We start from the raw sequence: 13,660 nt of genomic DNA, 5'->3' as shown, positions 1-13,660 counted from the left end.
GAAATCTCCGTGATCCTGGAGGGTAGGGGAGTGACCAGAGCTGTGCAGGGTGACCTGGGAGGGCTCCCTGGAGCAGGTGTCTGGAGCCTGGCCATGGAAGTGGGGGTGTGGAGAGGGCAGAGCCCTCCAGGCCATAGGAGGAACCAGTAGGACGAGGGTAGATACAGGAAGTCAGGAGGCAGGCCAGACGTCACCAGAAGGAGAATCAACGCCGTCCGGGATATTTCCTGCTAGGACCCGTGCTCTTGGACATCCCAGGCCCAACTGTCAGCCTCACTTATATTAAATTAGTGAGTCCATCCCCAGCAGGAGGATGCCAACTGCCCTGTCACTTAATTTCTATCCAGGTTTTAACTGAACTGTAACACGTACACCCAAAAAGTACACAAAGCAGCCAAGTGTCAGTGTCGGTGAATCATTGAAAGGCCGACATTCATGGCTTAGCTCCTGACCCGAGTGCTGGCTCCATCCCCAGCTGCCCCAGAGCCCCTCCCCCTTGAAGCTCCCCCACCCCAGGGAGACACTCTCCTGACCTTCGGTAGTTGAGGAAGCTCAGGCAGGGGTCTGGGACAGGCACACGAGTGACCAAGCCGGGGTTCTCAGGACGATGGGGTGTCTGGCTTCTAGCACAGGCCTCCTTTCTTTCCTGGTGCATCCACGTCGGTGTTCTGTGTTCTTGCGGTGTCCACTTTCAGGTGACACGGCTTTTGGCCTTTGTGTGTTTCCGGGTCCCTGCTGGCCCTTTCCTGACCCTCTGGGCTTCCTGACCCGTCCTCAGGTGTGAACCCCAGCGCCAACTACCACGCCCTGTACCGCTACTTCGTGGAGCTCTGGATCTACCTGGGGCTGGCCTGGCTCTCCCTCTTTGTCAACTGGAAGGTGAGCATGTTTGTGGAGGTGCACAAGGCCATTAAGAAGCGGCGGCGGCGCCGGAAGGAGTCCTTCGAGAGCTCCCCACACTCCAAGAAGGCCCTGCAGGTGGCAGGGGGCGCGGCGTCCAAGGACATCAACATCTTCAGTTTTCTGTCGAAAAAGGAGGAGACTTACAATGATCTCATCAAGCAGATCGGGAAGAAGGCAATGAAGACGGGCGGGGGTGGGGAGCGGGTCCCAGGGCCGGGCCTGGGGCCCCAGGGGGATGGGCTGACAGCCCTGCCCACCTCCCTGGCCCCCTTGGTGGTCTACTCCAAGAACCGTGTGCCCAGCCTGGAAGAGGTGTCCCAGACGCTGAGGAGCAAAGGCCACGTGTCTCGGCCACCCGGCGAGGAGGCCGGGGCGGGGCCCCCCGAGGAGGGCTCCCCGACCTCTGAGGTGCTCATTAACCAGCTGGACCGCATTAGCGAGGAGGGCGAGCCGTGGGACGCCCAGGACTACCACCCGCTCATCTTCCAGAACGTCAGCATCACCTTTGTGAACGAGGAGGCCGGCCTCTCGGACGAGGACACCTCCAAGTCCTCACTGGAGGACAACCTGGTTGGGGAGGAGAGGCCCCAGGAGGGGGCCACGGCCGAGGTGCCCCTGAACCTGGGCGAGTTCCCCTCGTCGGATGAGTCCACCTTCACCAGCACTGAGTCAGAGCTCTCCGTGCCTTACGAACAGCTTATGAACGAGTACAACAAGGCAAACTGCCCCAAAGGCACGTGAGGTGGGGCCGGCTCCCCACCCCACCTTCCATGGCTTCTCTTCTCCTCAACCTGGGGTGTCCTACTATGGCTGGGACCCTGGCCCCTGGTGGGGTGTGGCCCTGGAACTGGGAGTAGGGGGCCAGGGGCCTTCCTCACCTTCATCCCCTGCAGCTAGATGCTACCGGTCAGACACGGTGCACCCAGGACAGGGCCTCTGTTCCTCAGCGGAACGGGCGCCCTGGCAGCGGGAGGCGTCTGTCCTGAGCACAGTTGGGGGATCTGGGGGTTCACGGACACGTGGGCTGGCAGGACTGATCCCAGGGAGGCCTGCACCTGCGTGGGTCGTTGCCCAGTCATTCGGTTAAGACTGTCTCACGGTTCTCTTAGGTTGGGGGCCTTGGCCGTTTGAGTTCACCAGTATTAACAGGTTCCTGTGCGCCCAGCACTGAGCCAGGCATTTCAGAGAGAGGGTGAGGGTGGTGTTAAGACCCTGGTGGGGTTGGGGGCTGGGCACTTCAGCACCTCAGCAGTAGTGGGGCCCCGCCTGGGGCACGTGTTTAACCGTCCCCCAGTCCCACCTCATCCGCCTGGCTGTCGCCCATACTGCAGACCTCAGTAGGGAGGAGGCCATCTGGGGAAGGGGAGCTAACAGGCAGGTGCTGAAACACTCCCGTTACGGGGGACTCAGAGTAAGTCCCAAGTGTGGCCCAGCATCTCAGCCCTCGTGTGGACTTACTGGGATGGAGCGCAGCCCAGAGTCCGGTTCCCCGTCCCAGACACCCTTTGGCCAAGCAATGGCAGGCGTGGGCTTCTGCCTCCCAGGAAGTGGTGGCAGAAAGAGAGGCTGGGGCTCCTGGAGCTGGCAGCGGGGGAGCTGCAGGAGTGGGCTCAGCTCCGGCTGAACCTGCCTCCACCCTTCCGTCCCGTGACCTCACCGCTCCCCAGATCACCCTTGGCTCACAAGTGGGGAATGTCCAAATATGTGAATCAGCCTCCTCCCTCCAGCTGCTGTTTGGTGTGTGTGTGTCTCTGTCCGTCTGTCTGTGTAAGAAAGAAAGGATTTGCCATGGGAGGAGCAAAAGATAATGTGAAACTGCAGACGGACTGTTTCTGGTGAGGGGCTGGCAGAGTTCTTGGGTTCTTCGTGAGGTGCACCCTCGGGCCAGCCCACTCTGCCCTGCATGTTGTGTTTTGTTAGTTTTTAAATGAATTGCTGTTTTTTTTTTTTTATCTCGTTGGCTTCAGAGCCAGAGGGGAGAAAAGGTGCAAGAGTGGGGTCCCAAGGATCGGGATGTCCAATGTTCACCCTCCTATCCCCCAACCCGGTTGGGCCTTTCTCGGTGACCTCAGCTAAGGTCATGGTGTCAGAGTTGGGGAGGGGCATTGGTCGCAGGCGACCGGATGCTGGGCAGGAGGTGCCATCCAGACACCCTCTCTGCCTCTCAACCCCCTCCCCAATGCTGCAGGACCAAAGAGGGCCAGAACCCCACCCATCCCCACTTAGCCTGTAACCCAGGGGTATGATGGCCCAGCATCAGGGTGGGAAGGAGCAGCCTTCTGTTTTTCTGTGAAATGTTTTAACGAGCTCGTCTTAGTTTTCCTGACCCCACTTGGCTGGGGTGTTGCTGGCTGTCCTGGAATCACACACACTGTATGTACATACTGGCAATGATGTCAAATGTAATTTATTTTAACATTTTTACAATAAAACATGAGATGGACAAGCCAGTCTGATGCGTGCTATTGCGGGGTGGGGGGAGAGGGGCTGGGGGCGAGATGGGGGGGGCAGTCTGGGAGGACTGAGGACAGCCTGAGAGTCAAGGGGAGAACTGGGGTGGTCTGGAAGGGACAAGAAAATGAAAGAGGTGGGGAGGTGCAGAAGGGGCAGGCTACGTAAGATGTGGTCAGGGCGGGCTTCCTGGAGGAGGTGACAGTTAACAGGTTGGAATGAGGACAGGGGAGAGAAGTGGGGGGACCGTGGCTAGCAGCTCATGTCGCCAGTCTGCCAGACCCCGTTCTACACGCTTTATGCTCAATAGTATGTGAAGGGACTCATTTGATCTTGCAATAGCCCTGTGAGGTGGGTATTACATCCCCATTTTATAGGCGAGGAAACGGGCACAGAAAGGTGACTTAGGCAAGATCTCCATAGATGGTGAGCCTGGGTTCAAACCCATGCAGCCCCCATGACCAGCTAACAATCACCTGCTCTGTTGTGGCACGTCTGGCGTCCCCTGAAAGGGCCTCTGTGTTCAGGAAGGTGGGCCAGGGAAGGACCCCGGAGATCAGGCCTTCTGAGCTCAAGGGGTGGGCACTGTGGGCTGGAAAGGACGTGAAAGAAGAGTGGACAGGCTCAGCTGGGCCCATATGCATCCATTTAACAGGAAGATTTGTCAGACTTTGTGGTCTCAACGGTTTAGAAATTGGCCTCTTCCACAGCAGTGTCAGGGTCCCCTTCCCACACCACACAGGACATTGGTTAAAATCTTCAGTCTGCTGGGAAAAGTTTACAGTTCTGTGATTTCAGGAATGAAGCACATTTTTCATGAGGGTGTGGCTGCGTTTATAAAGGATCATATGTGTTTAAAATATCAACGGGTTCTGTAATGACTTGATACCATCCATCCCTTTGCCAAAACATCTTTCCACTTTCCTCTCTCTCTCTCTCTCTCTCTCTCTCTCTCTCACACACACACACACACAGGTTCAAACTTATCTGGTTTTGCTTTAGCCCCTTCCAGCCTCAAGGTAACAATTCTATTTACTACCGTGGCACTTGGCCTTCTCACAAAGCCCTCTGACAGGGGGCTCGGAGCACCCCCCGGGGCACAGGGCTTTTGGCCCCCTTTGCTGTGAAGGAGATGAAAGCTCAGAGAGTACAACTTGACCAGGCACAGCTTCGCAGAGCTGCTCATAGATGATAGAAGCAGGGAAGGCTGGGGTTAAGGTGTGGTTTTGGTCCACTGCGGCTAAGGTAAGTGGTGAGCTTTCTGAATGAAAGGCCTGGAAACAAGGTGGGACAGCAGCTGGAGCAGAGGGTGGAGCCCAGGAGGGATTCCTGAGGGATCAAGAGCAGAGGAGGAGGGGTACCGTATGTGGAGGGGCGTGAACCCTCCTGTCACTGTCACTGTGCCCATGAGCTGTTGGGGGATGGCAGGTGGAGGAAGTGATTTAGAAGTCGAGGGAGAGGACCCTGGCAGGGAAATCCCACTGTTGACACCAGATTCATAACCTGGTCAGAACTACGGGGGTGTATTGTTGAACCCCCAGTGTTTCATGAGTTCTGAGGCAGACACGCCTACTCCCAGCAGCCCTCCAGGCCTGGGCCCTCCCCTGCCCCCTCCTGGAAGCCTTCTCGCCCTGGTGGTGAGTTGGCACCCTGCTCTCCACCATTGCCACCTGTACTCTCCATTCATTCCTTCAACTAACGTTCACCCAGCACCTACCATGGACCAGGCTCTGTCCCAGCCACCTGGAAAACTACGGCGTGTAACATGAACAGAGATCCTATTCATGGAGCCTACAGTTTGGTTCCCTTTGCTCTCATTTCCAGCTGTTTTTCATGGTCTGTGCTTGGTATTTCTGTCCTGCCCATACCCCCAAGGCTCTTTTAATGTCTCTTCTATCTTATGTCTTTTAATCCTCACAACAGGTAGTGTTATCATTAACCCCATTTTACAAATGAGGAGACTGAGGCAAATACAGGATTTTTCACAAATTCAAACAACTATTCAATGGCAGCAGAACAGCTTCCCTGACTTGCATTTCCGTTCCTCCTTCTACCCTCCGGAAAGCTCCTGATGTGTTGGGGGAGACACCCTCAGAAAACCCACAGTCAAATGGAGGAGACAGTTCCTACACCCAAAGAGCCTGCAATCTGAGAGGGAGAGGAGCACAGAAATAGGAAATAAGCACAAACTCTGGGTCCCAGCTGGGCCTCTGGCTCCTGTGTGATCCTGCAGGAGTCACTTAGGAAAAGAAACCGGGGTGTTTCACCCCCTTGCTGGAAAGGTTATCCTCAGCCACCATTGCGGGGAAGCTTTCTGGAGCCTGGGGCAAAGGCAGGGGGAGAAAGGAGGCAGGTGGGCTGTGCTGCTCTGGGTGGGTCTCCGGGAATGGCTGCCTCTCTGGGGGCCCCTGAGGCTTGGGCTCAGCCCTGCCAATCAGCTGTCCACCCCTGAAATAACAGGTCCCCAGTTTCCAAATTCATACACAGCTGGTCCAGGAACCAGATGCCAGTTTGGGAATTGCCAGGATGTGTTTGTGTAACACAGTGAGAGCGCCTCCCCAGAATCTCTGCCCCTTCTCTCCATCCTGGCCACCATCCAGGCCACTACAGCCCCTCACCTGGACACCCGCAGCAGCACAGGGCCTGATGCCTGGTTGAGCCCTTGTTGAATGAATGAATGAGCCCCTGAGCAGGTCTCCACCAGGCCATTACTGCAACCAGCAGGCTGGAGCCCATACTCAAATCTGACCCCCTTTATCTCCTGCTTTAAACTCCTCTGGGGCTCCCACTGCTCTCCTGGCGCTGTCTCCCTCTTCAACCTCATCTGCCCCCTACCCCTACTCCCCAACCTCTCTGGACTCCAGGCACAGTGAAGTTTCCCAAATGAGCCAGGCAGCCCATGCTGTTTCCTACGTCTGGGATGCCCTTCCCCTCTCCTAGCTGAGTTCTAAGACCTGTTGGGGTTAAAGGTAGACATCAGCTTCTCCGGGAAGAGTTCCACAGTTCCTGGCCCCCCCTCCCGGATTCTGAGTCAGATGTCCCTCACCAGGCCCAGAGCCCGTCCCTCAGCAAGCCGGCTGCTTCGCTGCTGTTCAAGCTGTCTCTGGGTCTGGAGCCAGGGAGTGGCTTGTTCACCTTGGATCCAGACCACAAGCTGGCCAGCGTGGAAAAGGGCTCAGCTTTTCAATGTTTACTGAATGGAGGGCAAGTGAACCAGAATCCTGGACCCTCCCATTGTAATTCAGTCCCTCTCCTCCCGGGAAGAGGCCGCATCAGGAGGTGAAGTTTATTCCAGGAGGGCAAGTCCCTGCAGAACGGGGTGGACGATCTTGAGGGACCTTGTCACAGGCCGCGCTGGCCCGGTGAGTCACCTGATTGTGCCGAGTCACCTGAATCTGGCAGGCAGGGCAGGGGCACAGCACTCCTAACTTCTGCACACTCCAGGAAGCCCCTGTGTCTGCACCCCCTTTCCCGTTTCCCCCCACCTCTCTGTCCTCACCTCTCATCGCCTCCAAGGCGGCAGTGTTCCTTCTGGTCACCACTACCTGATGACAGGGGCCTGGGTGTCCCACCCCTGCAGCCCCCAAGTCCCCGTGCTTCCCTCGGGAATACCTCTGCTCACAGTGACCACTCACCTCAGTTTCGGGGCCGCCCAGTTTACAAAGCCCTTTCACCTCCATTCCTGTGGGATTACTCATCGGCCCGGGAGCCAGGTGCAATCTTTTATAGCCTGATTTAAGGGTTTTTTTCCAAATGAGCAAACTGAGTGTTTTGGTTTGGTTGCCCAGGAGAGCAAGGCCTAAGCCCAGAACTGGGAGATGGCTGGAGGAAGTAGCAGAGAGGTAGAGGGAGATAAAGATGGGGAAAGAGCACAAGGCAATTAAGGGGGCATCGTTGAGCTGGTTCCACTGTGGGCAGTTGGGGCTCAATCCTGCTGGGACCCCTCTGAAGAGCCGGTCGAATACACCTCACAATTGTCCCTTTGAAGGACAGGCCTGCGTTTATCCACCAGTTCCCACCCTTGTTGGTTAAGGATGGCCCCACGGACATTAATCCCCACCTCCCTCCTATACAGGCTGGATGTGGCAGACTGTACTGTCCAAAGACACCACCGTCCCACACTCTCCTTGGCAAAGTGACCTTGCCACTCCCCGTACGAGAGGTGGAGTCCATTCCCTTGCACATGGGCTGGCCCTGGGCCTGTTTTGATCAATAGAATACCCTGGCAGTGACCTTCTGTGTTAAGAGGCCTGGCAGCTTCCTCTTCTGTGCTCTCGGGGAAGCCAGCTGCAAGGTAAGAAATCCAAGTACCTGGAGACCCATGACCTGGAGGGGATCTGCCCAGCCGAGGAGCCACCTGGGACATTCCAGCACCAGCTGAGGCCACGTGAAGAGCCCAGCCATCCCCCGAATCTCAGAATCGTGAGCACATACATGATTGGTGTTATTCTAAGCCTCTAAGTTTTGGGGTGGTTTGTTATGCAATGATAGCTGACGGGAACAACTGGCTGGGCTTGCCCTGGGGCTAAGAGACCTTCTTCCGGGTTTTGGAGAAAGTTCTGGGGTGCAAACGCAGAGGGGCACCCCTGGGGAGGGGCTTGTACAGGACTGTGCACTATAGCCGCACTAGCACCCAAAGCAGGCCAAGGGATTGGGTCGTGGACACAAACAGCACCTACTGCCCTGAGACTCAACCTCTTTGAAGGTGCAGAAACTCCTTACCAGGAGCTCCCTACCTTAAGCAAGATCAGAGATTTTTACCTTAAGATATCAAAGTCTCTTCTACTTTGGGGTCTCTGGTCCTCTCTGCTATGTCTGAACAGTACTGGTAGGCCTGGGGTCTGCTACCATCTAGCCCTGTGCCTTAAATAAGCCACCTCGGCCATTTACAGTATACCTACTGCCCATGACCTCAGATCTCATTTAATCCCCACCACACTGTGAAATCAGTATTATTATCGCCCTTTGGAAGCTGAGGCACAGAGTGGGTATGTTAACTTGCCCAAAGTCACACAGCTAGAAGCAGAGCCTGGGTTCAAACCTGAGACCCCGGAGCCTGTGCTAGTAACTACCACACAAGCCTGCCAGAGCAGGGCTTTCCTGCTCCAGGGCCAGGGGGCCCAAAGAGGGTGCCCTGGCTGCAGCTCCCAGCTACCTGTCCTCTGCAGGACCAGTGAGGTGAACCAATCAGCGGATCCCAGCCCTCTGGTGACTACCCAGCAGTAGCCAGGGGATTCCCGAGCGCTGTTCTCAAGAGATTCTGACTTAGCAGACCTGGGGTAAAAGCCAGAAATACCCAGGTTCTGGAAATGCCTGGCTGGAGATCTCAGAGGGCAGTTCTGTTCCGCGTTTCTGGCATCTCCTGCCGATCCCTCCCTGCCTGTGTTTATATTCTGCATTGAAATCTGTTTACCTCCAGTTATGGAAAACGTCCTTATTCTTAGATTCCTTCACCTGTGGCTCTGGCCAGCTGAGCCGCTCTGTCTGGGGTGGTGACATCATACTGTATTCAATTCAAACAACATGTACTTTTTTTTTTTTTTTTTAATGCCGCACCACGGGGCTTGCAGGATCTTAGTTCCCCAACCAGGTATTGAAACCACGCCCCCTGCAACGGAAGCATGGAGTCTTAACCACTGGACTGCCAGGGCAGTCCCCGACATGTACTTGTTGAGTCTCTTGTAGGCCTCCTAGAACAGCTGATGCTGGTGACTGAGGAGGAAGGGAAATGAGGAGCAGACAATTACCCACCAGGCAGTCAGGCAGTCAGGCCCTCCCTCTATCTCTCTACCCGCTCACATTCCCACCCTCAACAGTTCACTCCAGGGGAAAGGTTCTGACCCAGGAGTCTGGAGCCCGTTCGTCCCGCTCATGAGAGGCAGTGGTTAAAGTTTCAGAAATTTTACAAGCTGACTATATTAAAAGTTAAATTATATAACCATATGCTTAAATTGTATGAAGAGCGAAGGTAAAACATACTCAAAACTCATCATTTCCTAATTACTTTACATGTTACTACTCTTCAAGTTTTTGAGGTTACTGACATCCATTGGAGGTGCCCAGTGGAAATATTACATAATGGTATGCTACTACGTTTCTCGTCCCAACTTCATTTTTGTGACATCACGTTGTAGCTTAAAATAGCCATAGTGGAGGTATTTACACCACAGAAATGAGCAAACACTGTAAATCAGGGCTCTCCTCTCTGCAGAGAGCCAGATGGTAAACATTTACCAACACATCATCGCACTGATCTTCCGGATGCGCTGTGTGGACTGGGCGGGGGCGGGGTGGGAGGCAGTGAGTTTTTGCTCATCTTGGAAAGGAGCCAGCAATGTCTGGATTACAGGGGGAACATAATTCCTAAAGTGTCCCTTGCAATCCTGTGGGCCCCTCAGACCATTGCTGAGTAAGGGTGAAGATCCAAGGCCGTGGGAGCTGACTGTGAGGGTAGTGGGTGGGCAGATGACACAGGTACCTGCCCCATGTATGTACACAGAAGGGTACACCCAAGGGTCACACTCCAAACTGGAGGCAGAAAGGGGAACACAGGCCTTGTGTAGAAGGCATATCTGCCTTCAACTGGAGTTCTCCGACTGCCCAAAGCCTAGTCCAGGAGGTGCCTCACACTCTCCCAACCGCACTGTGGTTTCAGCAAAGTCCTCATCCCCTGGGTGTCCTTGTAATTAAAGGTGAGACCCTCCTGGCATACACTAGGTCTGGTAACTGGACCAGGGCTCTTGGGATCCAGACTAAGGCTGCAGGGATCGTATCGCCGAGCAAAAACACCATTGATACACAGGATGTGGGCCTGAGTCAAACCAACACAGGAAGGAGTCTAAGGCCTTCCAAAAATTCCCCGCCCCTAGTGCAGGGGAGGAGGTGACTCCACGCAGGATGTCCAGGGTCCCAGTCAAAAGTGGATGCTGAAGAGGTCCAGTGCCCCAGCCCCACCCCAGAATCCTCCCAGGCGCAGTCCTCAGTAAGTCAGCCGTGGTCTGGCCCCCTGGTGCGCCGCGTGTAGGGCTGTCCCTCTAATGACCACCACTTTTTAGTAACCACTTGCTTTGGGACAGGCTCTGTGCTGGGACTTGACAAGGGGACACAGGGAAAAGACTTCTCTTCCTTTGTTTGATTCCACACCCATCCTCGGTGTGTGTGTTGGTGACAGGAGGTGGAAGGAGAGTCAGTAGGGTTGGAGTGGGGGCTCCGTCATGACCCACCTGCAACTGCTGTGTGTTAATCCAGGTTCTCCAAGAAGCAGATGCCACGGCTGGATTAAGCTGGAAAGGACTATGTTAGGGGAAACACCTGTGAGAGGCTGGAAGCACCATCTGACCAAGAGGCAAGTCCATCCTGAGTGACCGAGAGGGAGGGGAGGTTGGGTGAAGCAAGACAGACTGCCCTGCAGGCTGTGGGAGGTTAGGCTAGGCTCGGGTGAGTCCCAGGTCTCCGCGAAATGGATACACCTTGGTACCCTGCTCTGCTCAGTCACTGGCTGGAGCAGCCCATGATCTGGGAACGAACTTGGTGATGGATTTCAGAGGCAGCAGCTGGGGTCATTGGCCAATTTCCTCCTTGTAGTTGGAGGTCCTCGGGGTGCACTTTCATGGCTGCCACCACAATTATGGGGGAGCAGAAAGTATGCTCACATAGAAGTCAGACAGTAGAGAGAGGAGAATGGAGCAGATGCACAGAGAAAGGCAGAGGAGCATGTATGTGGGGTGTGTGTGGTGTGGACATGCATAACATGAAGTCAGACAGACAGAGAAAGAGGGACTAAGGGACACAGAAAGACACAGACAGAAAGAGAGAAGAACGCACATTACAGAGAAGACAGCTTTCTAAGCCCCCAGCTCCAGACTCTCTATAAGGAAATACTGGTCCTACCTCTGGATCCCCTTGACATCACCTGCTGAATCCTGACCACAAACTTTTCTTTCCATGAGCTAGCTAAAGTGGGCTCTGGTTCTTACCATGTAACCCCCAGAAACCCTGACCTGCCATCCCAGGAGAAGCAGCCAAAGACGGTAGTTAATGAGAAGGCATTTCTTTATGCCCCTCCACCACTGGCTGGCCTGGTTCTACACTAACCTTCTAGAAAGATGCTCTTAGCAGTCTCTGCCTCTCCCAGGTTTTCTGCTCTGCTCTTCTCCACCTGGCAGGTAACTTCACATATGGGGCTGCTGGCTTGTTTTCTAGATGTTTCACAGGTGTCTGTCCCATCTTCCCAATGACAGGGCAGGATAGGGACTGCTCTTGGGCTGCCTCAAATTCCAAGCCCAGCCCTCTCCTAGCTGCCTGACCTCGGGCAAGTCACTTAACCTGTCTGGGCTTCTGTTATTTCTCAGGAAAACTGGGAACTATAACCTGCCTCAAAGGTTAGCATGTGAGGCCTGGGGCCTTCCTCCATGTTACTGTCCATAGGGGTGGCAGGTACATTATTGTCCTTCTGTTCACCCTAGGAAATGGCTTGACAGTGACGCGCTGAAGTTCCAGGGAGAATTTTGACTGGACAGCTGTCATTTTCCAGGTCAGAACCTGACAATCTGGTGCCCCCTCTCTACAGCTCCCTCTGGGTGATGTTAGGCAGTGATAACCTGAGATTTACCTGAGATTAAGCCTCCTGTGAATAATTGTTTACACGTCAATCCTTTGTCTCCCTTAATCCTCTCATCAGCCTAGTGAAGGAGAACTCTAAGTTCCTGTTTTGCATGGAAAATCTTGTGGTTCATTGACTTGCCCAAGGTCCTAGAGCTGGGCTGGCCTTCAGATTCCCCAAGATCTCATCCCCACCGCAGGCAGCCCTCCAGCCTCTGGGCCCCAACAGCAGCGGTAGGTACCAAGTGAGTCAGAGGATCCAGCTTGGTCTGTCTCCAAAGGATCACTCCTGAGATTCCTCCTTAACTGGCAGTGACCCTCCCTCCAGTGTCTTTCTGTCCCTTGTTCTGAGCAAACTCTTTGAGTCCCACTGGAGCCCCCCCCAGTACCCCCAAACCTACCTCTCAACTCAGAACAGAATGTTACAGCTGAAGGGAATTCATTCCTTCAGGGAGAATCTATTGAGCACTTATTGTAAGCCAAGTACCATTGTAGCCATTGACTATTAGTGATAATCTAATGATTAGGTTCTGATCCAGTGGCTCTCAACCCTGGTTGTGTATTAGAGTCACTGGGGCCCTTTCAAAAGTGTGTAACCCAGATCTTGCTCCAACCAATGAAATCAGAATATTTGTGGAGGGAGGGAAGTGAGGCCAGCTATCAGAGTTTTATTTAAAAACTCTCTAGGTGATTATGTTTTCCCAGGGTTGAGAACCTCTGATCTAGTTGAACCATAGCCCCCCTCATGTTAGGGGCTCAGGAGGGAACTGAGACCCATAGATGGGCAGTGCTTTGCCCAAAGTCACAGATCTGAGCCTGATTCCTCCGTCTTCAAACCCCCAGTGCTCTTTCTGAAGGTAATTGGTAAGAATTTGCTGAAGGCATCCTTGGATGAATGCAGGGTAGGGGGGAGAGAAAGGTGGTGAGTGTGGTGGATACATTTGAGATGCCTTCCCTACCCACTGTTCTTCCTGAAGATGGACAGACCAGGTAGCCATCTTTGAACCATGTGACTCACCTTGGTAAAGCTGATTGGGCTAGGAGAGGAAACCTGAACCAAGATGAACCAATGAGGACTTCCCCGGTGGCACAGTGGTTAAGAATCCGCCTGACAATGCAGGGGACATGGGTTTGATCCCTAGTCCGGGAAGATCCCACATGCTGTAGAGCTACTAAGCCCGTGCGCCACAACTACTAAGCCTGTGTGCCACAACTACGGAAGCCTGCATGCCTAGAGCCCGTGCTCTGCAACAAGAGAAGCCACTGCAATGAGAAGCCCATGCACCGCAACAAAGAGTAGCCCCCACTGGCCGCCACTAGAGAAAGCCCGCGCGTAGCAATGACGAGCCAACACAGCCAAGAAAATAAAAAATAAATAAAATCCTTAAAAAAAAAAAAAAGATGAATCAATGAGATGACCTGGCTAGGTATTTGAAATTAGTATATCAAAGGACTAAGACAGTGAGCTGTGGGGAGCTGAATCTGGAAGTCATGGAGGCTTGGGAGTGGTGGCAGGTATTGGGGTCATGTGTGAACCAGACAGTAGGCAGAGGAAGGAAGTATGCAGAGAGAAGTAGGGGGATAGAGCAGACATCTGGAGAGAGAGGCAGAGATGGGGACTGGGCAGGTTCTGTTTCCTCTGAGAGCTGTATCCTTTCATTGAACCTCACCTTTTAGAACTAGTGGGTTCTTTTACACTCAAAGG

General features: G+C 54.1%; 1 protein-coding gene across 3 annotated transcripts in view; it reads left to right on the top strand.

Moving 5' to 3' along the window:
* KCNK5 (potassium two pore domain channel subfamily K member 5) overlaps positions 1-3,349 on the top strand; it is a 36,516-nt gene extending 33,167 nt beyond the window's left edge. For all 3 annotated transcript variants that reach the window (XM_027127146.1, XM_027127147.1, XM_027127148.1), the window contains one exon: positions 779-3,349. In XM_027127146.1, the coding sequence (XP_026982947.1) occupies positions 779-1,644 (866 nt within the window). In that variant the 3' untranslated portion in view covers positions 1,645-3,349. The remainder of the gene's footprint in view (positions 1-778) is intronic.
* Positions 3,350-13,660: the final 10,311 nt, after the last annotated feature.

The sequence above is a fragment of the Aethalodelphis obliquidens genome, unplaced genomic scaffold (genome assembly GCF_003676395.1).
Source record: "Aethalodelphis obliquidens isolate GAN/ISIS:26980383/991018 unplaced genomic scaffold, ASM367639v1 scaffold31, whole genome shotgun sequence".
NCBI classification, from domain to species: Eukaryota; Metazoa; Chordata; class Mammalia; order Artiodactyla; family Delphinidae; genus Aethalodelphis; species Aethalodelphis obliquidens.
Note: the sequence above shows the minus strand (reverse complement) of the source record. Positions and strands in the feature narration are given on the sequence as shown.